We start from the raw sequence: 25,074 nt of genomic DNA on the forward strand, positions 1-25,074 counted from the left end.
ACAGGGTGTGAGATACGAAAAGCATCACAGAAAGTAAATAACACAGTTCGCTCTCCCCGGCGTCCCGAGGCCCAGCCTCCCACTAGATCACCCTGAAGCCCACCGCCTCCCCAGGGGCTTTCCTGGGCCCTTGTCCTGCCTTCTTGGTCCCCAAAGCACGTGGTGCAGCCCCTGCATGCCCCCACCTCCCAGCAGCCCCTGGGCCTCAGTGCCACCAGGCTGCCACCAAGACCTGCCCATGTCTCCGTAGTCCGTGCCTTACTGTCAGCCAGGCTTGTTTTTCTTTTGGTTGTTTTAAGCAGGTAAAGGAAGAGACCTGTTTACCTGAGCAGCCAAAGCTGCTGGTCCGGGGAGCCAGGCTCTGTGTGGACGGCACGTGTGGGTGACGCCTGGTCCCGTGTGTCTCCACAGGCTTCAAAATGTAGCGGAGGATCCAGCTGTGTGTACAGGTAAATGCAGTGTGAACTTTGATCTTCCTCTTCTTTCAGTGCATGTGAATTGATTAAATTTACCTTGAGTTACACCTTATGAGTCTGTTGTAGCCATAGAAAAAGTCAGTGCCTTGTAACTCCTTTAAAATTTAATGTGTGACAGCTCCAGAGCAGATTAGGGCACAATTATTTATATATATTCAAGTTTTCTCTTGATTAACATTTCTGATCGACTCTGTTCCACTGTTTGCTACGTGGGACTCATCTAAAACTTCTAGCAAGACTGTAATTACAGGGCTGTGTGCGTCACATAAATGACACGAAATTGAATAGCAGGTGCCGTTTCTGTGCTAGAAAATGGAAAGACAGCGAGAGACACAAGGCAGGCACAGACGTGACGAGCCAGAGTGCAGAGGGCACGGCGGACGAGGAGTGACCGCGTCGCACCCGTAGCCGGAAGCGTCCGATGCAGAGGCAGCAGGAGGGGACAGACGGCCTCGCGAGGAGGTGGGAGATGCGGCCTTCTCCAGGCGGGCCTGCTGTCCCAGGAAGTGTCCCAGCTGCCGCCTGGGCCCCGCAGTTGGCCGGGGAGCACGGGACCCAGAGCCTCGAGCCGCCATCCTTCTCTGTCCGGATGGGCGCCCACCTGGTGTCTGGTGTTGGGTGTCGGGTGCTGTGCAGGGCGGCCTGGGGACCGTGCCGCGGCGGTGGTGACCGTGAGCGTTGGCCCCTCGCGACGGCAGCTGCTTGTGCGCCTGAGGCCGGCATGGAGGCCCCGTGTGGGCAGAGCTGGCTGTCCAGGCCCCTTGGCGGGTGCTGCGCCTGGACAGCCTGGCCCCCTGTCTGGCCTTAGCTTTTATGACCCTGATGGCATTGCAGAGTGACCTCTCCCCTGGGGACTTGGGGTGGGGGGCCCTCTGGCAGGAGTCCTGCCAGGGGTGCTGTGTCCTTCTCCACGTGATGGCTGGCCGGTCCTCACCTGGGTGTCACCTGGTCACCCAGTCGGGGACCTCTAGGGGTTTCTCCCCCGAGGGTCCCGCCCTCCCTTGGGGCTGATGAGTGTTTGGTGGGGAGACGCTTGGAGCCTTTATGAACCTTCACTTCCTTGGCGAAGTCTCGCTGCTGCTGACCACCCACCGAGGATTCCTAAGCGAGTGGTCACTGCAGTTGTCCTTGGGTGGTGACCTCGCAGCCCTCCTTCCATTTATCAGCTCACATTCTGTGAGAAAGGGTGTCCCTTGTCCGTCTGTCTGTGTAGCCTCATGGGCTTCTGTGTTATCCTGCTGTAGTAAGCAGTGATGGTAGTTGGCCCCTGTCTGAGCACAGTGGGGCCCCAGGCCCTGCTACGCTCCTTGCCCAGCCCGGCGTTGGCCTCGTGTCCAGCCGGCACGGGGGCCAGTGCTGGCAGACGTGGTGTGGTCACTCCCGGGCCCGCCCGGCAGACGGAGCTGGGAGTGAGTGGGTGAGTCCGCACTCGTGTGCATACACATCTGTATCTGTTTGCCTGGTTGCCACCAGCCATGAGTTCACACTGACCCCAACCCCCGGTCTGTGTGACTTCGGAGCTGGTTTTGGTTTTGATCTGGCTGTGGGGTGGTGACGTGTGTGAACATGTCCAGTGTGTAAACAGCGCCCACTGAGCCGAGGGCACAGTGCTGGGCTCGGTCGGGCCGGTGGTGGACGGCACACCCCGGGCCTCGGCGTCCAGCGGGGACGTTGCCCAGTCAGCGCTCTCCCGTCTCTGCTTCGCTTCCCTTGGGAATGACTAGGGTTTCTCTTCTTTTAGGTTATTTCCCATTACTTCCTGCTCCACGAGGCGTGTGGGCCCTTCTTCACGGAGCCGGTCCTAGTGGGTCCGAGTGGTCAGGACAGGCCTGGCACAGCACGTGGTGACCATGACACCAGAGCGAGTGGGCCTCGCAGACGTGGGCTCGTTTCCCGTGGGTTGGCCCGTGGAACCCCTGTGAGAACCACCCCTTTTAGTCTCTCCTGACAGCTCAGAGCGCACTGCGGGGGCCGAGGGAGAGGTGTCTCTAGCCGGGACCACGTGTCGGCTCGCGCCTGTGATCGAGGGGAGAGGAGAGACTCGGGGGAGAACCACGGTGTCTGCCTCACGTCTTACTCTCTGCGAAGGTCGTAGGGCGTTCTTGCTGGTTTAGAGGCTCTCTCGTTTTATAGGTGAACTGAGCCTGGCCGCCTTGCTGGTTGCGTCAGTCTGCGCTGCGTTTCAGTGCAGGTGAACACTTAGCCTCCGGGGGCCCCGCCCCTCGGGGGCCCCGCTCGGCCGTGTCCGCCCGCCCAGCGTTTCCGTGCCTCTGCACTCCCGCAGACAGCACTGAGCCGCGGGAGCCCGTGCGCCGCGTGCGCTGTGGCCGCTGGGCGGGCGGCACTGTCCAGCCTGCCGCCCCCGCGGACGCGGAGGCCCTCCGTCTCCCGGGCGTGTTTCTGTCTCTCTCTGCCGAGTTCTCTTAGAGATGCTTGTCTTGAAAATTCCTGGATCCTGCACGGCGTCAGCACCCCGCGAGTCTCCTACCTGTACTGCAGGGAATCCCTAGGAGTCTAGTGGCTGCAGCCACGTGGGTGTCTAACCTGCCGGCGCTGCAGGCCAGCGTCCAGAACGGCTCTCACGGGCTAAAGTCCAGGTGTGGGCAGGGCTGCTCCTCCCGGAGAGGCTCCTTCCAGCTCCTAGAAGCCCCTCCCTGTTCACAGCCCACAGGCAGCTTCTCCTGTCTCCTCCGAGCCTCCTGCTCCCTCGTACGGGCCCTGTGGTGGCAGAGGTCCCCCTGGGGCTTCCAGGGCCATCTCCCGCCTCAGGGGCCTTTTGCCATGTGAGGTGACACACAGGTTTTGGGTAGGACATTGTATCTTTGGCACTGTTTCCCCTGCTGCACAGCATTGTATTGGGTCAGGTGACAAGACCCTGCCCTCGTGAGCCTGCGGTCCGGCAGGAGAGCCAGTCAGAGCCACCACAGCTCTGGAGGGCCCCCGCCCACCGGGGCAGAGAAGATGCATCCACACTTCAGCGCACAGACGTTTGGACTTTTACGATGCCACGTTGTGGGCTGTGCTTCCCAGGGTGGGGGGGCCTTAGCTGCTCCCGTGCGGTCAGCTTTACGGAGGGACCAGAGCTCTAGAGAGACCACGGTCTCTTCTGCCCAGACCCAGACTCAGCTCGGCCCACCTGCTCCCTGGCCTCTCCTTCCGCTGCGCCACAAACCGCCCCTGCTTCGCGCCACCTCACCAGCTGGCCTCGCGGGGTTCTGAGCAGGAAGAGAGGGCCCGGGGGCCCGGAAGCGGGAGGAGCGAGAGGCGGCAGCCTGTCTGCGGCCCAGCGCTGCCCTGGGGCCAGGATGGTCCAGTCCTCCGGGGGTGGCTGGGTGGTTGCCTGTCTCACGGTCAAGCAGGGCCGCAGGGCGGGGACCTGGCCTCGGCCCTGCTCACGCTGAGCTCCTCCTGGACACACAGACTGTAGCTCGATTTCCACTGAACCCGAACCTTTGATGAAACATCACACCATTTCATGTATTAGTTAATACGTGTTTTTTCTTGCAGAAGCCAAAGATGTTGACCAGAAAGATTAAACTCTGGGACATAAACGCCCACATCACCTGCCGCCTATGCAGCGGGTATCTCATCGACGCGACCACGGTGACCGAGTGTCTGCACACGTGTATGTGCGCAATATTCTAGAACGTGGCCTTAGCCGGCTGGGGCGGGGGGGGGGCGCGGTGACTGCACACATGTATTGCGGAATAGTCTACAATGTGGCCTTAGACAGCCGTGGGGGAGGGGGGCGGTGACTGAGTGCACACGTGTATGTGCGGAATATTCTGTGTGCTCTTTGATACTTTGGCTTTTTTTACCAAAAGCTTTTAGCTCAAGTACAAAGCAGGACACAGCAGCAGGAATGAAGGAGATCTTGAAGATAAATGAGAAAAATTGTCTGAAGTTAAAACACTGTGGGTAATTTCAGTAGAGATGTCATTTAAGAAAGCTCAATAAAAACAGGAAAATTTAGGTATTTCGATATAACAACTAAACCGTTACGTGTGGTATGACAGAATATTCGTTTCTAGCGGGCAGAAATGCTTGTTTTTGCCGTTTGCAAATGATTTCCTTAAACCCTGTAGACAGAGGAGTCTGCTCGTCTGCCCCTCAGGCCAGTGGCCTGTTTGGAGGTCTAGACCTCTAGTTGGCGCTGACCTTGGGCGCGCCTTTCTTTAAGCCCCGCCGCCCCTGCCCCTGACGGGTAGGCTGCAGCCTTCACCTGGAGGCTGGGTCCTCTTGTGAGGCCGGCCCAGGATGCTGAGGGGCAGGCACTTCCTAAAGTAAAACGAATCCTCTCGCACTGACGAGTTTTAATCCTGTATTTTTCAGTTTAGAAAATAAAATATTTGCCAGTTTTGATAGAATTTTTATTTTAAAGTTAATTGTATTTTAAGATATTGGCTGGCAGTATTTTATGTTAATTGCAGCGAATTTTATCTAATTTTGTCGTACAAAGAAATTCCGGTGATCTTTCAGGCTAACTTCTAGAATGTAACTATTCGCCCCTGTGGCGGAGCCCCTGTGACAGGACGTGAAGGCGCGTCTGCGGCCCCCTCAGCTGCTCCTCCAGTTTCCCCTCCTGTTTCTGGGCCTCAGCTCTGTCCAGGGGCAGCTGACGCTCCTCCGTGGTGGTGGACCCAGGCGGCGGGCCTGTCACCAGTGTCCCGTCGTGGCCTCGGGGAGCCCTGCCAGGAGGAGCGGAGACCCCTCCGACGAGCTCCCTGACGTGCGCGCCCCGCCCCTCTGGCGTGCGCGCGCACGTCCCCCTGACGTGCGCGCTCCCTGCAGTCTGCCGGAGCTGCCTGGTGAAGTACCTGGAGGAGAACAACACGTGCCCCACGTGCAGGATTGTCATCCACCAGAGCCACCCGCTGCAGTACATCGGGTAAGCGGCCCAGGCCTCGCCGCGAGCATCGAGCTGCCTCAGGCCCTGCTCGGCTCGGCCGGCCGCCCAGTCGGTGCCGTTTCCGCCGAGGCGCTGGCCTGGGGCCCAGGGCAGATGGGGGCCCTGCCAGGAGGGGCAGGGCTGAAGGAGGGGGCCAGCTGAACTTTGACCCCCGAGTTGAGGGGTGTCGTGGGCGGGAGAGGCCGCCCCCAGGTCAAGACCTAGGAGCCAGCCGGCCCGATGTCAAGCTGTGTGGCAGCGGTTCTGCCCAGCGTCCTGTTCTTGTGGGTCGGACGAGCTTTCTGAGAAGCTGGTGGCTTTAGTAGGAAATACGGAGGGTGTCGTGTCTGCTGGAGACCAGCTGTGTTTTATGCTTCTGTGTGTGCGCGCGCGCCACACGTTCACGTACATGGGAGTGTGAAAGGTATTTCTTGGCGCGGACCCTGGTCAGGAAAGTGTGAGAAACTCCCTTTGGTCTGGCACAGCCCAGGCTGCCTGATACCTGTTAGGATTTGAGAAGCCCAGCGGGCAGAGGCAGCTGGTCACCAAAGGGTCTTGCCTGTGTCTTCCTTATTTGAAATGCTCACAAGCATATAGAGCCCAAATTCAGCAACGGGTTCCTTCCGGCCATATGTCACTTTTGCTAGCACAGACTGGATTTGAAGTGCAAACTAGAAGCAAAATTCAACCAAAACTCCAAATTTGTGACTGTGGGGTTTATTATTGTTAAATGGAAAACGTTCGAGAATTAGAGAAGTGACGCTTCTGGCTAACCCACCTGTTCTGTTCTTTTTGCCAGTCATGACAGAACCATGCAAGATATTGTTTACAAATTGGTCCCAGGCCTCCAAGAAGGTAAGTGTCAGAGCATCCACCTGGACTCCTGCGTCCGCAGCACGGCCTTTGAGGGCCTTTTCTCTCCGGGGTCCTGGCTTTGGATGTCTTGCTCGGCCCTGCTCTGAGCTCACGGCCGTGTGCTGGCCAGTTTCATCCATCATCACTCACACCTCCCGCTTCGCTCAGGAGGCGCAGGGCGGCCTCTCACTTGTGCCGCCCGGAGGTGAAGCCGGGAACCCTGTGTCTGTCAGTAAAGTTTAACTGTAGTTAAAGTCAAATCTATGAGAGTTGAGAAGAAATACTGTGTGGTACAAATATCCTGAAAGTGGAGACGGCTGTTCCTTTTAAAACTTTTCTGCAATTCTGAACACTGAGACTGTCCTGCCCTTGTTGAGGGGCAGTGATTGGGGGAGGGGGGCGGGGGGGGGACAGAGACTTCAGAAATCTGTTCAGTGTGGGCAGTGGCTGGTGAAGCAGTGCCAGCTGATAAAACCTAGGCGCAACTTTCTTTCAAAGATAAGATACAGGGGTCCTGGGATGGGAGGGGCAGAGAAAAAAAAAAGATAAGATACATTAGCAATTGGGCAGTGTTTTCTCACTGTTGTGTTTCAGAAGAGGGTTGTAATTTCAAGTACAGGTTTATTCAGTTAGGTCAGTGGATGTCACATCTGATCTTTAAGACACAACCTAGGGAGTGATATTGTTAAAGTCTTCTTTCATTGTTCGTAGAATTCATCCATAAAAGAAGAGTTTAAATTTCTTGAGTAAATGTAGATAAAAACAATCATCTTTGGATATTTGAAGGGTTTTCTAGTGCTGGGGAAAGGCAAAGAATGCAGGAAAATAAAATACTGACATCGTTAAAAATCATTATAGGATATTTTCAGCGTGCAAAAGGCAAGATCTCGTAACGAACTCGATGTATTTATGATCCAGAGTCAGGAGTTGTCAGCTTGTGGTGAAACCTGTTCAAACCTGTTCACCTCCTTTCCCCACCCTTCCTGTTGTTTCATCTGGAAACGTTGCCGTTCGTTCCCCAAAGAGAAGGATTTTTCTTAAAACACGGAGCTCCAGCACCTTTGTAAACCGAGGTGATAGTGCTGATTCCTTATTAGCATCAGGTACTAGTGGGTGAGGCGTTCCCGTCTCTCGGGGTTTAGTTGGTCTCAGTCAGGGTCCACGCGGACCCCCCCGCTTGGCCCCTCCTGTCTCCACGTTCCTGTGGGTGGGTGGGATCAAGAGGCCCCGTCGGACTCTGGCACCTTCCAGTGTCACTCCATCCAGACGGGGCCCTCGCAGATATGGTCCTGGCAGCCAGGCCCCGCAGAGCCTGTGAGGCCTGGAGGCAGCCAGACCGCGCCCCCTGTTCCATCACCCGCCTCCCCTGATGGCGGGGAGGCCTCCATAAAGACATGCTCCCTGACTTGGTTTCCCGAGATCCACTCTGTACAGAACAGCTGAACAAATGTGTGAAGTTTTCCTTTATTTGCGTACAGAAAACGAGCTGGTTTCCCAGCCGCTCCTGCCACGATCAGATGGCTCTGAGCATTTACTTTTCTCAGGTTATTGCAGTTACTGTCCTTTTTGAAGTTCAAAGCCTCCCCCATCTGTGGCTGGCGGGCACTGCCCCCTTGGCTGCCTGGGGCCGGTCTGCAGGGTCTGGGCTCCCCCCATGGGGGCGGTGGTGGCGCGTGGGGAGCACAGTGACGCCGTCTTCGTGGAGCTCTGGCTGTGAGGGAAGGGGGCAGCTGTAAGACTCTGCTGACTCCTGCCAAGTCTGTCCTGTGCATGCGTCCCCTCGTCCTCTCCACAGGCCGCGTGTAGCCATGAACACCACCCTCAAGTGGAAGAACTGGAGAGATTCCAGAATGCCCCAAGTTCACACTAATGCCCAAGGCAGCCTGAGCTCTGCCCTCATTCCAGGGTATTTTCTGGGTAGGCAAATAATCCATCCCTCTGTTTTCTCAAACTTTCAGTCCTTTGTTGCTCTTTAAAAGATCACTCTAGTGTCCAAGTCCGTAGCAGCGGGCTGTTTTCTGAATGTGGGCTGTCTGCAGTTTCTCTGGTTTTGTGCCAGCGTTGTAAAGCTGATTTCTCAGATGGGCCCTCTTCCTGGTCCTCCAGAGAATCCAGAGCACATTGCACCATGACGTGTGGTGCTGAGACAGAGCAGTGACCCTGGGGGCCTGGCGGTGTCTGGAGGATGCCCTCCTGCTCTGCGCTCTGCAGCCCCTTCGAGCTGCCCCACCCCGTGGCAGGGGGCTTCACTTCTGGCATCCGTCCTCTCACGAATTTGGGGAAATAAAAAGTGGCTTGGCTTTCTGGATCCAGCAGGTGGCCGGTAGACTGTTTTTCTGTTCCCTTGTAGATGAAGCCTTTTAGGTGGGAAATGAGTTTTTTAGTTGTTTGCTGTTTCTTTTCGTTTTTATAATTTAAAAAAGCCTGTTTTCCCCGAGGCAGCATCTTTATCTGTAAACTTTATCCAGTGACCTATTTTGTGTGTCACACCCCCTTGCTCGGCTGCAGCAGCTCCTCTCCAGGGTCTCAACAGTGGCTGCTGGGGTTCCTCCTGTTCATCCAGGGTCCTCTCCTGACTGACACTTCACGTGTGTCTCATCTTTTGCTTTAACCTAGGGGAGGGGGCGCAGTGAATGTTCTCTTATAAACTTTGTGGACGTGGGTGAGTACGTCTGTGGGCTTTATTCTGGAAGTAGGGTTGCTCCGCCAAGCATCTGCACCTGCATTTCTTTCTCTTGCCTCTTCGCACTGGCTGGAACAGCGGCCAGCAAACCCCAGCCACCGATCAGATCTGGCCCCTGCCTGTTGTATGCAGCTCCTGAGCCAAGAGTGTTTTTAACTATTTTCTTTTTTTTCTCACTGCGCTGGGTCCTCGCTGTGTTTTGCCGTGCACGGGCTCTTTGTTACAGAGCGCGGGCTTAGTTGCCCTGTGGCATGTGGCATCTTAGTTCCCGGACCAGTGCTCGAACCCGTGTCCCCTGCATTGGAAGGCGGATTCTTCACCACTGGACCACCAGGGAAGTCCCCACATTTTTAAATAGTTGGAAAAAATCAAAAGAAGAAGAACATTTTGTGACATGAAAGTTTTGCGTGGAGATGTCACCGTCCATGGATAGTTTGCTGGAACACAGCCCCGCTCATTCAGGGACGCACGTCTGTCTCACACTCGACGGCGGGTGGAACATCTGCAGCAGACGGACCAGCCCTGTCAGCAAAAACGCTGTGGAAGCCGCACTACCGGCACCGCCGCGTCCAAACAAGGGGAGAAGTGTCCAGCTTTTCAGCCATGGTGACAGGTGGATGGTTTTGTCCTTGGATTGTCACTGTCAGCCGGGGAAGCATCCTGTTTATCTCGCGGTGACGCTACATCTGTGTTAAAATAAAAAGTTCTAATACGGTTGGCGTCAGACTAAACACTCAGAGGAAAGCAACTTTTAGAAAGAACTGAAAATTTAAAATGGAATGTCTCATCACAGCAGGATTTCTTCACAAAAATAAGAATAACCTATAAGACTGCAATCAGAGTAAGTTTCTGATTGGCTCATTTGTTGGTCACACAAGGAAAATCACTTACTAATGATAAGTTGGTTAAATGTTGTTTGATTGCAGCAGCTGAGGAAGTCTGTCCGGAGAAAGTGAGCTTGTTTGAGAGCAGGGGCCGTGGCGAGAACCGTTGCTCAGGGAGCTGATGGGGCAACACCAACCCTCAGAAGCGAGGCGGGCAGTTTGAGTGGTTTTCCTTGGCTCTGGAGTCTCCAAGTCTGCACAGTGTTTATTGGGTGCGTTTGATGTGACGGGCGAATGAGCCTCTGCACAGAGTCTACGGGGCACAACCGCAGGGGAGAGGGTTTTCCAGGAAGCTGAGAAAATGCTAATTCAGTACAACCTGAAGCGGGCTCTGTTGAGATGTGTTACAGCCGTGTTGGTGAACGTGTGTGGGGGTCAGGGAAATACTTGGTTGAACAAATTAACTAAACTTGTGAAAACGTTAGGTTTTAAATGAAAGCTCATCACGATACTCATCAATCAGTAGGTACTTTGCAGAAAATACTTGGATCTTTCATATGTTCTGAACCAGTGGTGTCCACGGTGGAATTCATTCGCGCTTTTGGATGTAATCATTTGTGTGAATTTTTGTCAGAGTTAAAAGCTGAATATCCCGACTTTCCTTATCACAGCCACACAATATTTTGTTGCCTTGGCAGTGGTAGTTTTTTGGTGTGTGTGTTTTTTGGGGTTTTTTTGAGCTAAGGGCAGATTGAAATTTTTCTGAATGAAAAGAAACACCTTTAACAACGTCACACCGAATGGCTTTGGAAATTTGCTTTTGTTAAAGATCTGATAATGTTTCTTGATGAATCCAGCCTGATGTCATAAGGAAGAGCAATACTGAAATGCAGAGCCTACAATGTGGGAAGTTTTCAACAACTAACATCTCATGAATCGCAAGCCCCATCCAGCCGCCGTGCAGACGCCCCAGGCTGTCGGCAGCTCAAGGGGAACGGAGACCACCCCCTAGACTCACAGCAGACCTGTTTGCTGAGCCCCAGCAAACAGCCCTGGTGGAGTCTGGGGCCTGGTACAGGTGAAGCAGCTTCCGTGTTTCAGAATCCATATACCTGTGCAGTCGAGGGGCATCCACCTGACCTCCACGGGGAAGTGATCAGTCTGCAGAACAAAGGCAAATCCCAAGAGAAGACTCTACTAGAACTCCCTCAGTGCCTTCTGAGTGATGACTGCTCTGGACTGAGGTCAGTATTTCTGTGTGCAAAGACATTTTCAGGGTGAAATATGTAAGATCTCATTACAGATGAACATGAGCAGTCAATTCTGACAATAAGCAGCACTCACTTTTTACCCCACTAAACAAATGTTATCCGCCCCCCCCGACAGGTGTCCGTTCTTCTCGTTAGTGGCCTGCACTGCACATTTCATGCTCAGTTATTACTAGCGTGTTTTTTACTTCGTGACTTCAGGTTTCTGGTGCCTCACGTAAGGAGCTTAGAAGTCTCCACTCGTCCCAACGACAAGTAAAAGGCAGAAGGCACTGAACAATCAGCAGTTCTTAGATTGTAAGAGAGGAAGGTGCAGGGCCAGCCGCTGCCTCCGAGATGGGGGACTGACAACAGACGTGGGGGCACACGGCTGCCTGCCGCAGACTCAGGACTGGAAATGCCCAGGAACCAGAGCCTGGGCAGGAGAGCCTGACCTGTGACTGAGGGGTCGCTGAGGCTCCTGGTGGACAAGTCCAAGAGTTGAGACCTGCCCGGGGGCTGTCAGAGCAGGCCTCGCGATGCTGTGAGGATCGTCTCCAGGAACTTGACCAGGTTCCCCCAGCAGGGGAGGGGAAAGAAGTGCCCCAAGCCCCGTTTACATCTGAAGAAAACCTGACCTCCGGGGACCCAGTTAACCACAACCTTGCCTGCTGGGCTGTTATCAGAGCAAGACTGGCCTGGGGGCAGGAAAGACCCAACTTCAGCCACCTTGTCCCGCCCGAGTGGGGAGGAAAACCTGAGAAGCACAAGCGAAGTTCACAGTCCAGAGGCTCAAGCTCACCAAGGACAACCGTGATCAAGGCTGTAGGATGTCCCCTCCCCGACACCTCACCACCACAGCACTGAGGCCTATTTACAGCAGTACCTTTTACCCAGTATCATGTCCAGCTAGCAAGAAAAAAACTACGAGTCATACTAAAAGGCAAAAAAACAGAATCTGAAGAGACAGAACACGCATCAGAACCAGACGTGACAGGGATGTTGGAATTATCAGACCGGGACTTAAGACAACTGTGGTTAATGTGCTAAGGGCTCTAATGGATAAAGTAGAGAGCATGCAGGACATATGGGGAATGTGAGCAGAGAGGTGGAAATCCTAAGGAAGAACCAAAAAGAAATGCCAGAGATCAGAGCCCTGCAGCAGAAATGAAGGTTGCCTTTGATGGGCTGATTAGACTGGACATGGCTGAGGAAGGAACCTCTGAGTGAGATGACATCTCAACAGAGTCCCTGAAAACCCGAAAGCAAAGAGAAAAGGCTGAAAGAACAGAACATCTAAGGACTGTGGGGTGAAGGTTTGACATAATGGGAAATCCAGAAGGAGAAGAGAGAGAACAGAAGAAATACTGAAACATTTTAACTGAGAATTTCCCCAAATCAATGTCAGACACCAAACCACAGATCCAGGGAGCCCAGAGAATACCCAGCAGGACAAATGCCAGAATAACTACACCTGGGCATGTCGGTTTCAACGTACAGAAAATCAAAGATAAAGAAAAAAGTCCCAAAAGAAGCTGGAGAGGAGGGGTACACTTTACCTGCAGGGGAACTGAGATAAGAATTACATCTGACCTCTCCTTAGAAACCATGCAAGCAAAGAGTGAAGTGAGATATTTACAGTGTTGAGAGAAAAACCAGCAGCCCAGGATTCTGTACCCTGAGAAATTATCCTCCAGAAGTGAGGAGAAATAAAGACTTTCTCAGACAAAGAGAAATTGGGGGAATTTGTTGCCAGTAAACCTGCCTTCTAGAAATGTTGTTAAAAGAAGTTCTTTAGAAAGAAGGAAAATGATAAAGGTCGGAAACTCAGATCTCCTAAGGAAAGGAAGAGCATCAAAGAAGAAATAAGTGAAGGTAAGATAAAGACGCTTAATTTTCTTATTCTTCATTTATCTAATAGATAACAGTTTGTTCAAAATAATAATGGCAGCAATGCACCTGATATGTATGCATATGTACATATTGTATTGAATATATTTCTATTTTAGTTTCCTCAATAAAAATTCTGTTCTCTCTTCTGTTATGTAAGTACTGATAAAATATCTCAGTTTTGATATTTAGCTTACAGAGCCCCAAATATTTCCTGTCTGTCCTTCACAGCAGTGTCTGCCAGCCCCGGGCTAGAACTCTGTGATGTGGGATCCTTCCTGTTCCTGATCCTGGGGAGGCGGTCAGTCTCTGCCCCGCAAGCCTGAAGTCGGCTGCAGGCTCCCGCATGCCCTTCATCAGGCACGGCTGCTGTTTGTCGGGGGTGGATGTTGTATTCCATCAGATGCTTCTTCTGCATCTGTTGTGATGATCCCGAGGTTTGTGGTTCAGTGAAGTAACATGTGCCCAGGGCAGTGTTAACTTTTTATAAGCCTTTCCTCCCTCCCCTGCACTCACAGCATCCTAGTCATACCACTATCATAACTTTCACCCAAAAATGAGGTCATATTCTGTCTATAATGTTCTCATAACAGTTTGTTGTAGAGGTGCCCTGCATCCATAAATATGATCTGTGTCATCTTTTCTATTGGCTGCAAAGTATCCACTGAATAAATGGCCCACTCTCTTACCCCAGCGTAGCAGATAAGTTAGATTTATCTTGCGTGTCAGCTGTCAGTAGTAGATGTAGTGGTATCTCCAGTGTGGTGTTGAAAAGGGTTCTGAGGCTCTGTGGCCCTGTATGGAAGTGTCTGCTGGGACAGAATGAGGCTGGTGGGGAGTCAGCTCTTCTTTTTTTAAAATAAATTTCATTTTATTTATTTAATTTTTGGCTGCATTGGGTCTTGGTTGCTGTGTGTGGGCTTTCTCTAGTTGTGGCGAGTGGGGGCTACTCTTCATTGCAGCGCGCGGGCTTCTCAATGCAGTGGCTTCTCTTGTTGTGGAGCATGGGCTCTAGGTGTGCGGGCTTCAGTAGCTGTGGCACTCGGGCTCCGTAGTTGTGGCTTGCGAGCTCTAGAGTGCAGGCTCAGTAGTTGTGGCGCACGGGCTTAGTTGCTCCACGGCATGTGGGATCCTCCCGGACCAGGGCTCGAACCCACGTCCCCTGCATTGGCAGGCGGATTCTTAACTACTGCGCCACCAGTGAAGCCCCGGGAGTCAGCTCTTCTGATTGGCCCAGCCCACGTTGTCAGACAACATTTAGGTTGTTTCTGATACTTCAGTGTTGGAAATAAGGTTTTTTCTTCTTATGCCCTTCCTTGGTTATTTCCTTGGGATACATTACTAGCAGTAGGGACTTTTGGGTCAGCAGTTAAGTTTTTAAATATTTTTTATATATATGCCGAGGTGCTTTCCTGAAAAGTTATCCCAATTGACATTTCTACACCTGGGAATATCTGACATTGAGTATTGTTATTTTTCAATCCTTTTTCATTCTTATAGGTGAAAATTAAAGAAATGGAAATTAAAACCAGGTATAGGCAGACCTCGGAAATACCACAGGTTCGGTTTCAGACCGTCGCAGTAAAGCGAATATCGCAATAAATTGAATCACACAAATCATACAGAAGTGCATATAAAAAAGTTATGTTTACACTATACTGTGGTTTATTAAATGTGCAATAAATAGCATTATGCCTAAAAAACAATATACATCTTTTAATTAAAAATACAAAACAAAAAGAACAATTAAAATAGTAACATCAAAGATCACTGATCACAGAGACCATAACAAATAAAACAATAATGGAAAAGATTGAAGTACTTCGAGAATTACCAAAACGGGACCCAAAGTGAGCAGATGCTGTTGGAAAAAGGTGCCGACAGGCTCGCTTGACGCGGGGCGGCCACAGACCCTCACTGCGTTCCAAGTGCAGTGTCTGCCCGTGTGTGAAGCGGCATCCTGTCCACCTGTCAGGTGAGGAGTTCCCTCTTTGCGTTGATCAGGGGGGCTGTTACCTGCAGACCCCGCCCTCCCTGAAGGAGAGATAGGAACGGGCTCACACCACCAGCAGTGCATTTCAGGCCTTCACTCCTCTGCAGGCATTTATGTGACTGTTTAAGGGAAATGTTTCCTTTCAAGCTGATCCCTGACTTTCCAGACTCATGGTTTCTCTGTCTTTGGTTCCAACGCCCCCGGCTCTGGGCTGGCCTGCGCTCATCAGTTCAGTTCTGAGAGGCCTCCCTCTTTCCGTCCGAGTCTGCTGCCTCACAACTTTTATTTTTTCCTGCACAATCAGATATTTTGGAGTGTCTGTGTGGGTCCAAGACGTGGCCAAGTCATGTTCCTGGCCCTCGCGGAGCCCATGGTGTTTAGGCGAGACAAACGTGCAGGCGAAAAGTGCCACCGAGCTTTCCTCGGTCACCTGCACATAAATATTTTTCACAGCGTGACTTATACGTTATTGGTTTGAGCAGCTTGGGTTTAAATTTCCTTTGCTACGTCCCGTGTGGCCCTGGGCAGTGACCGTTGCTTCGTTACCTGCATGTGAGCCGTACATCAGTAGCCCCCTTGTGTCACAGAGTCGGCCCTTCCCAGGAATAAGCGAGGGTCCAGCCTGGACCAGCTGTCCTCTCGCCGCCCGGCCCAGTCCCCACTCAGTGGCTGGAGGCCGACGGCCAGGGCAGGAGGCCGCGTGGTACCCATCGCCCCCGTTCAGTAGGGACCCTTCCCCTGTCGTGGGCGGCTGCGTGCATCCAGGACTCAGCGAGCTGTGACCGCCAGCCACAGACACCAGGGAGTACTGGTCCGTCCCCCCACCCCCGGCGGGCACGCCTAGGGGTGGCCACAGCAGGGGTGGGGACGGCAGCCCTGCCTGGGAGGGGCCCGCGGGGGGCTGTGGACGCGCGTCCAGAGAGCCAGCAGCGCCTCCGCTTGGGGGGCTCAGGCCCCCACCCGGGGTGCATCCCATGGCCCACAGCTGGCAGCTGCCCCAGGATTTGAGGGGGCACGGTCCCAAGTTGTTATTTTCTCACAGGTAGAAGCCTTCAGACTTTAAATCCAAATCTTCAGTTTTCTTCATGTGACATTTGTGAGCAGAATGTTAATATGATCCATTGCCTACTTAAGGTTAAGGATTATATATTAATTTTTAATAGCGGAAATGAGAAAACAGAGGGAATTCTACCACAAATTAGGCCTGGAAGTGCCTGGAGACATCAAGGGGGAGACCTGTTCTGCAAAACAGCACCTAGATTCCCATCGAAATGGTGAGTGAGCTGGGTTTTATTTACTAGACCTTTTGCTAAGAGCCCCTTGTGTCCCTCCCGCTCTACCCCGCCACACAGGTTCTTGACAGAGGTGTGGGCAGGTGTCAGCCTCACTTGGTGCTGAGAAATGGGGTCTCCGACCGAGGGGTGGTGTGGTGGGCCAGCGAGAGGGAAGCCTGAGGGGTACCCGAAGGTGCCTGGAGGTGGGGTGTGGGGGGAGCGCGGGCATGCGGGCCCCCCCGGGCTCTTCCCCGGCTTTGTCTGCTTTCTCGCAGAATGGCCAGACTCCACTTTGGCTATGACATAAAATTAATGGTGCTTTAGAATCTGTACATATCATAACAACTTACTTGAATCTTTGACGCCGTGGACCATACAGATTCCCAAGCCCCTTTAGTCCACCGTGTGCATTTCTAACAACGTGAGCAGGAGGGAGGGGCTTGGCTGTCGGCCTGGGGAAGTGGGGGCTGCAGACTGTGCGAGCTCGGGGCCCCCGGGGAGGCGAGGCCAAGAGTCAGCGAGGGAGCCAGGAATCCCGCCTTTCGCCAGGTGGGGTCTTAGCATTTAAAGCCGTGCCGGAACAGTGAGAGTTCGGGGGTGGCTCGCTGCCTGGCGTAGCTGAGGCGCGAGGCGTCGGTGGTGCTGGGCTGGCGGGGCGCCCCTGGCGTAAAGCACAGTGGAGAGCAGCGCTCCCCCAGCTCTCACGTGTGCAAACTCTTAATACACTGGGGTTTTATAGGGTTCAAGTGTACGGTAGAGTTAAAAAACAGTGGCTTAACACTTTGGCCTCATGACCCAGTATTTTCTGCTTTTTCTAAAAGGAGAAACCAAAGCGGACGACGGTTCGAACAAAGAAGCGGCGGAAGAGAAGCAGGAGGAGGACGGCGACTACCACAGGAGCGACGAGCAGGTGGGCGCCGCCCGGCCCCGGCCCGCCCGCCCGCGGGGCGCAGCTCGCTGGGGCGGGGGTGGGGGGGGGGTGGGGGGGGGGCAAGAGCTACAGACAGTGCAGACGCTACGATGGCGGCAACTTTCTTAGTTTTCCTTCCAATTCCTGCCTTTACTTGCCTTTTTCCCCTTCTTTTGGCCGTGCCGCGTGGCTTGCGGGATCTCAGTTCCCCGACCAGACCAGGGATCGGACCCGGGCCCTCGGCAGGGAGAGCACCAAATCCTAACCACTGGACTACCAGGGAATTCCCATTTCCTTCTTTTTTAATTGCCAGAGTAATGTGTACTCACTGTAGAACATTTTAGGTATCAAAAGTTTAAAGTTCAGCCTCCACCCCCGTGGGTATCTTCAGCTCCCCCCGACCCCAACCCCGGGTTGTTCATGTGGAGGATGTGGGGCAGGCATCTTCCATGCAAAATAAGGTGAGACTGTAACCTTGAGGGCGCTATTCATATGTCACTTACTACATTATCAGATTAAAAAAGGGAAACTAAATCATCACAGCGATGCTGTAGAAGAGTTTGATAAAATCCCGTATCCATGTCTATGGACCTTTCTATTAGAGTACCTTGACTCGACAGCTACGGCAGTCGTCACACTTTATGATGGAACAGAGTTGTCTCATTAGTGTCAGAACAAGAAAATGTCCCTTCTCAGCTGTCGCTCAGCATGAGTTGGGGGATCCAGCCCGAATAGTTAGGAGACGGGAGAACGTGAGCCGGGCACGCCATGGCTCTCAGATTACATGTCTTGTGACGTGGCATCTCGGACAGCGCGGGGAAACTGCTCGTTCGGGTGATGGGACCAGTGTGTCATAGACGCTGTGGGCGGCCTTGTTCACATAACTAACAAAAACGCTGAGGCCGCCTAATGAGAAATGTGTGAGGCTGAAACAAAGACACGTTCTTTTTATGGAAGAACATAAGAGAAAACTGAATAGTTGGATGTTTCTGGATGGAAGGTTGATGTTAAGATGCGAGTTCTCCCCAAATTAATCTCAGTGGTTGTGATTTTAACCATTTATTATAAATAGGAATTTAACCAGCTGCTTCTGAGCCTCATCTGGGAGAGGAAAAGCTCGGGAATAGCCATGAAAACTTAGGGGTATTGGCTGTATCAGGGTATATATGTAGCATAGCTACCCGCACACATATTTACACAGACACCTCGGGAGACACTGCAGTTCGGTGCCAGACCACTATAATAAAACAAGTTGTGAATTTTGGGGGTTTCCCAGTACATATAAAAGTTATGTTTCCACTGTGCAGTAGTATATTTAGTGTGCAGTTTCGTCATGTCTAAAAAACAACGTACATTGCTTAATTAAAAGATATTTTATTGCTAAAAATTGGTAATCATCATCTGACAACGCAGGGCTGCCACAAACCTTCAGTTCATAAAAAACACAGTATCTGCGAAGCACAATAAAGCAAGGTCTGCTTATATCTACCTATCTATCTATCTATCTATCTATCTATATACATTCTAATCAGTACATATATATTTAATAAGTAAAACGTGTGTATGTGTACACTTATATTTGTTAAAACATGATTAAATAGTGTGGTTTGGGTATAAGAATGGAATAATTTTCCAGTTTATATACTCAGTTTTCCAGTTTATTTGCTTCTGTGTTGTTGCAACATTTCCACAAGCATCACAGGAGTAGAAGCGCGTCTGTGTGGAATGCTGGGTTTGCTCAGGTGCGTTTCACGTGAATGGAGAGAAGGATAAACATTGGGGTGAAGGGCACCCCCTGGGGCCCGCGTGTCCCCTCTCCTGGGCTCTGATGAGTTACCTCTTGTTGGACTTGGAGGCCCCGCCGGGATCTGGGGTCTGGGGTCGGAGCTGCCGACCCGGCCCCTCCAGGCACAAGGGCGGGCCCTCTCGCTTAACCCCTGCTCTGTCAGTTTTCAATCTCCAGTGTTTGTGTTTATCGTTACTAATATTTCCCTTTTCTTTTTTACCCCAAACATGCCGAAGATTTGTCTATCTGATCGGTTGCTTTCAAGAGCCAGCAGCCTGCCGGGGGGGTGGGCCCCGCTGCATCCCTGTGGGGCGAGAGTCAGTGCCAGGCTGAGCACCGCGCACCTGGGCTGTCACTGCTGTGAGCGGCGTGCTCTCCCCAGATGGCTTCCGGTAACCGGAACGTTCGTTTCCTCAGACGTTCCCCTTCCTCAGGAGCGCACTGTTTCCCCCGTTCGGAACTTGGCAGGATCTCTGTCCCTGGGAGGTCAGGGTTTTGGGAGCCCGTCTCTGCTACCATCCTGTGTCTGGTGTCCCACCTTCTCCTCCCACTCGGGGACCCCGCTCTCCGCGCTGCCTTCTGGGCCCTGAGCCCCCAGGCTTCAACTTCAGACCCCTTCACAGCTGTTCTTCTCTTTTTCAAATAAGTTGTTCTGTTGTTACTTTAGTTCCAGGACGCTCCTCCCGCGAGTGTGCCCCCTCCATCCTCCAGGGCAGCTGCAGGCCCGCCGGGCAGGGCCAGCTCCTTCCTCCTCAGCCTGTGCCGGGGGTGGGTTGCTGTTGATTACACAGGCAGTTTCGAGGATGGGGTTGACCCCCCACCTGCTGCCGTCACCCCGCCTCCTCTCCGGCATCGGGACCCTGTCGGCTGATCTGCTCCTGGCTGTCCCGGGCCTGTTCCTTGCAGGACACTCTGTCCTTGCGGTGGCTTCATCCGCGGTGGGGCTCAAAGGGGCTGTGCTTGGGAGTCTGTTCAGCCGCCTGTTCGGCAGTGTCCCTGCCGCCCGCACCGTGGCTCCCTTGGGAATCGGGTGTCCTGCCGCCAGGAGGGGGGCGCCCGGTCGGTCGGCGCCTGGCCTGCCCTCCCCCAGGGCGCGCCACGCGCTGCCAGCGAGGACCCCCGCCCCGTGGGGCTGAGGCGCCCTGGGGCCGGGATCCTCGGAGCCACAGGGCGGGGACGTGCCAGGGGCTCCAGGTGTGGGGAGCAGGAGGAGGGGAGAGGGTGGGCCGGGCCTGGAGCAGGGTGGTCAGACGAGGCCGGGGAGCAGGGCCTGCCAGGGAGGGAAGGGCCAGGAGCGTGGGCAGTGCGTGGCAGAGGGCGTCAGGCGCTCAGCCCGGGATGGGTTAGAAAGCAACCGCGGGACTTGCTGGGCTCTACAGAGACTGCTTACCGAGCGGGTGTCCCACCCGGGTGGTGTGATGTAGCCACAAACCACAGAGCCCAAAGAACAGGTGTCTTTGTGCAGCTCCCTTTTCTCAGGTAAAATTGTACTTTTGAGTTTTTTTGAGGTGCGTCATGTAGCCGCTTCCTGTAGGTGCCGTGTGTCACGGAACAGCTGTAGGACCTGCAGTGTGTCCCGTGTCGTGTGCGTAGCACACGCCGCGGGATGAGGATTTCACTGTTTTCTGTCTGATGTTCTGATTACTCCAACCCTCAGAGACTCCTGGGTGCTGGCCCCAGTCTCCCCGGGCATGTCCTCCACGCGCTGCCCATCCCAGACTCTCTGGGTTCTGCGGGTCTGCCTCCTGTTCATCTCCAGCTCCTGGGGAGGGCAGGTGTGGCTCTCTCGGTTCCTTTACATGCAGATCACTTGTTGTGTTCGTGGACCTGTGTGTTGAGTCTTTTGACATTTTCTCAGTCATTTTGCAGGAATTGGCCTACACCTTTTTCACATGCATTTGTTTAGTTTTGGTATCAAGGTAGTAAGTCTCAGAGCTGGGGATAGGCTCGCTTTTCCCATTTTTATCCTCTAGGAAAGTTTTATGAGATTAAGAGCATCAGTTTTGTTGAATGTTTTGGTTAAACTTCCTATATAAAGCCATCAGATCTTGGTTAATTCTTTTGGAGAGGGGTAGGAAGATTTTTAACTATCAATACAAATCAAGTTTCCTTAATGATTTCAGTCCTACTCAAATCTTTCTTTTTTAGTTCATTTGATCAGTTATATTTTTTCGAGGAGACTCTCTGCCTGGACTTAGGTTTTCAACGCTTGGGGCGTGAACCGGCTCCTAGAACTCCTCACTTGTCTTTGGGCCTTGCCCCTGCGCACCGTTTCTCCGTCTCTCTTCCCGGCACCACAGCACGCCTTCCGCTCTCTTGGCCGTCGTCGCCAGCGGCCGAGCCACGTTCTCTCTGCCCGGCGCTCCTTCCTTCTGACCTTTCTACGCCCCTCTTGTTCTGTCTCCGCTTTCTTGAGTTGAATATTCATATAGTTTCCATTATCCTGTTTGGTTCTAAATATTTTGAAATGTTCATTGTGATTTCTTTTTGACCCTCTAGTTATTTTTTAAAGTATGCATTGAAAATTTTGAACATCAAATCTTACTAAAAAGCTACAGTAATCAAGACGTTTGTTATAGGTGTTAAGGTAGACTTTTAAGTCGGTGGAACCAGTTCTGGGGTCTAGAAATAAGCCCTTAGATTTAGGGTCATTTGGTTTTCAGCACAGGTGCCACGGCCCTTCACTGGGGAAAGGGTAGTGTCTTCTTCAAGTGGTGCTGGGACAGTTGGACTGACATCCACATGCAGAAAGGTTCATTTGTGCCTTGCCTCACACCACATACGAAAGCTAACGCAAAATATAAGAGCTAGGGCTTCGCTGGTGGCACAGTGGTTAGGATTCTGGCTTCCAATGCAGGGCACACGGGTTCAAGCCCTAGTCCAGGAGGATCCCACATGCCACAGAGCAGCTGGGCCCGTGCGCCACAACTGCTGAGCCTGCGCTCTAGAGCCTGTGAGCCACAGCTGCTGAGGTCCCGTGCCACGGCTGCTGAAGCCCGCGCGCCTGGAGCCCACGCTCTGCAACAGGGGAAGCCGCCGCGATGAGAAGCCCGCGCACTGCAGTGAGGACCCAATGCAGCCAAAGATGAAATAAATAAAATAAAATAAATAAATTGATTAAAAAATATATATAAGAGCTAAAACTTGAAAACTTTTATAGGAAAACATGAGAGAAACTGTTTAGGGCCTTGGGTTAGGCCAGTAGTTCTCAGATCCAAAACCAAGAACACAACTCAGGAAATAAAATTGATAAACTGACTTCATCAAATTAAGAACTGCTGCTCTTGGGACTTGCCTGACAGTCCAGTGGTTAGGACTCCACACTTCCACTGCAGGGGGTGTGGGTTTGATCCCTGATCGGGGAGCTGACATCCTGCATGCCGCCTGATGGGGCCAGAAAATAAGACAAATAAAACATAAGAGCAAGCAGCCCTTTGAGAAAAGAAAAAAAAAGAACTGCTGCTCTTTGGGACCTCCCTGCTGGTCCGATGGTTTGGACTCCGCTCTCTCGCTGCCGAGGGCCCACGTTTAGTCCCTGGTCAGGGGACTGATGGCAGTGCGGCCAAAAAACAGAAGAATTGCTGCTCTTCAAGGGACTCTGTTCAGAAGATTTTAAAAGGCCACAGACCGGGAGAAAATATTGGCAAGTCACGTTTCTGAAAAGGACTTGTATCTATAGTATATGACTCTTATAACTCAATAAGAAGATAAACAATCCAATTAAGAAATTGGCAAAAGATTTCAGTAGACATTTCACCAAAGAAGAATTACAGATGGTTAATAGTCACGTGAAATGGTGTTCAACAACTTTAGTCATTAGGGGAATTCCAATTAAAACCATAATGAAGTAGCCTTTTCCACTCACCAGGATGGCTGCAATCAAAAAGACAGCCACTGACAGGCGTTGACGGGGATGTGGACAAATGGGAGCTGGTCAGCGGTGCAAGGTGCTGCCGTGCACCTGAGTCTCACCGCTTGACTGTGTGAGAGAAGTCAGACGGGAAGACGCGTCTTGTACGGTCCCATCTGTAGCCCGTCCAGGAGAGGCCGGTCCCCAGACACGGGCCGAGGGGTGGCCGCCTGGGGTGGGCGGGGTTGACCACCAAGGCTCCGAGAGTCTTCATGAGCTGATGGGACCGACCTCAGACTGGATGGTGGTGATGGCTGCCCAGCTCTCTAAGTTTACTAAAAATTACTGAATGGTATACTTAAAACAGATACATGTACATTATACTGCAATGAAGCGGTTAGAAAGTTGCAAACATGCTTTATCTTGGTGCGTTTAAATAGGTAATACATTCATACAGTCCACAGGTTAACACTGTGTGAAAGGTTTAAACATGTCACCGTCCTGAGTTCCCCCACGTAGGCCACACTCCGAGGTCACTCCTGCATTCACACAAGCTGAGCCTCCTCGTCGGGTGACACGCCCACAGTTGGGGAGTCTGTGCCCTCTTTACCTGGTCAGCACCTCTGATGGGCACGAGGCCTCTCCGGCTGGGGTGCAGGAGTGCAGCCGGCAGCCCTGCCCGTGCCCACGCGGCTACCAGTGGGTGCTGGGTTTAGGGTTCTGTGTGCGGCTGGTTCCCCCCGGGGTCCTGGGCCTGTTGCTTTGGCCCAGGACACAGACGCCCGTCTGGTCCGTGTGCCTGAGGCCGGCAGAACCCAGCATCCCTGACGGAGACTCTGAAACCCCCGCTGCTTTGGGGGCTCTAGTTCTCATCGTTCTGTCAACTGAAGTTTGTTACTAGGTGCATTCAACTTCAGAGATGTTTCCCATCCTTAGGGAGTTTTTCTTATTAAGAAATTTGTTTTATGTAATAATACATCTCTGTTTTCTTTTTGGCTGATATTTGCCTGGTATTTCAGTTTTTTTAACATCTTTCTTAAATGTGACACTTTTTACAGCAGAGAGCTGGGGGTTTTTAAAAAATCAAATCAAAATTTATTTAACTGGCAAGTTATTTTACGTTTACCACGATTGCTAGTAAAGTTGGGTTTACTTCTGCTTTAGTTTGTGTCTTCCATTTATATTTTTTATGCCCCCTCCCTTGAGTCCCTTCTGTAGAATTCATAAATTTTATTTAATCTATTTTTTGCCTCTGATTAGCAGGTTATATGTCCTATTTTTATTATTTTAGTGCTAATGAAATTCTAAAATAAATGCATTTTTTTAAAGTCCAAAATTAATATGAGTCTCTTCCTGTCCCTCCTAAACAACACCAGAGCTTGCCTGCTGCCTGGGCACCTCCTAAACCCCAGCCAGTCCATCCACTTCAGGCTTTTTCTTCCTGAGCTACATCTTCTCCTACTTATGTTCTGTTTTTATTTGCAGATGACTTTATTCATTTCCACTCTGAATGATAATTTAGCTCTTCCTTCCTGTCGGCTCAGTGTCTGGGCTCAGTGACCTGAGCGCCAGCCCTGCCTGTGGGCCCACCTCTGTGGCTGCCCTGGGCCTTGGCCCCCTGTGTTCTGAGGGGTCGCCATGTCTGTCTGGGAGCAGGTTTCCTCTTACTTCCTTTGTTTTGGGTTCTTTTGCTTCCTGAATTTGAGGACTTATGTCTTTGATCGTTTGGGGGGATCCTTAGTCATTATTTCTCAAATTTTGCCTTTCCCTTATTTTCTCTTCCTTTCTCTGGAACTCTTGTGATGTGTTTGTTAGACTCTTTGATCTGTCTTCATGTCTCTTACCTTTCTTTTGTTTTCTTATTTTAGTTGATATCTTTGTCTCTGTACTTCTTTTGGATAATTTGCTCAAATTGATCTTTCAGAAAATTGATCTGCCTTCAGCTGAGACTAATCTGTGATTTGACCATCCATTGAATTTTTAAGTGAATAGGTTTTTTATTTTTAGAAGTTACATTTGGTTATCTTTTATACCTGCCTGTTCTTTATTCTTAGTGTGTTATGTTTTTTTGTTTGTTTGTTTGTTTGTTTTGTGGTACGCAGGCCTCTCACTGTTGTGGCCTCTCCCGTTGCGGAGCACAGGCTCCGGACGCGCAGGCTCAGCGGCCGTGGCTCACGGGCCCAGCCGCTCCGCGGCACGTGGGATCTTCCCGGACCGGGGCACGAACCCGTGTCCCCTGCATCGGCAGGCGGACTCCCAACCGCTGCGCCACCAGGGAAGCCCAGTGTGTTATGTTTTTAATTCCTTCTTTCATACTTCTAGTAATTTTAGGCATACGTATTTCAGTTAATTCCTTTGTTAATTCTTTTGTCTGAATTTTTGGGGTCTGCTTGTGCCA

At 52.0% G+C, this 25,074-nt stretch overlaps 1 protein-coding gene across 3 annotated transcripts in view; it reads left to right on the top strand.

Annotated features, from left to right (window-relative positions):
• Positions 1–302: 302 nt before the first annotated feature.
• The window catches only part of PCGF3 (polycomb group ring finger 3), a 45,389-nt gene continuing 20,617 nt past the window's right edge, over positions 303–25,074 (top strand). For all 3 annotated transcript variants that reach the window (XR_008617946.1, XR_008617947.1, XM_028492460.2), the window contains exons 1-7: positions 303–449; positions 786–938; positions 3,984–4,101; positions 5,268–5,364; positions 6,164–6,219; positions 16,020–16,130; positions 16,952–17,040. Coding sequence is in view for 1 of the 3 variants with exons in the window: in XM_028492460.2 (XP_028348261.1) it covers positions 3,993–4,101; positions 5,268–5,364; positions 6,164–6,219; positions 16,020–16,130; positions 16,952–17,040 (462 nt within the window). In the remaining 2 variants the exon portion in view is untranslated. The remainder of the gene's footprint in view (positions 450–785; positions 939–3,983; positions 4,102–5,267; positions 5,365–6,163; positions 6,220–16,019; positions 16,131–16,951; positions 17,041–25,074) is intronic.

Source organism: Physeter macrocephalus, chromosome 7 (assembly GCF_002837175.3).
Source record: "Physeter macrocephalus isolate SW-GA chromosome 7, ASM283717v5, whole genome shotgun sequence".
Lineage (NCBI taxonomy): Eukaryota > Metazoa > Chordata > Mammalia > Artiodactyla > Physeteridae > Physeter > Physeter macrocephalus.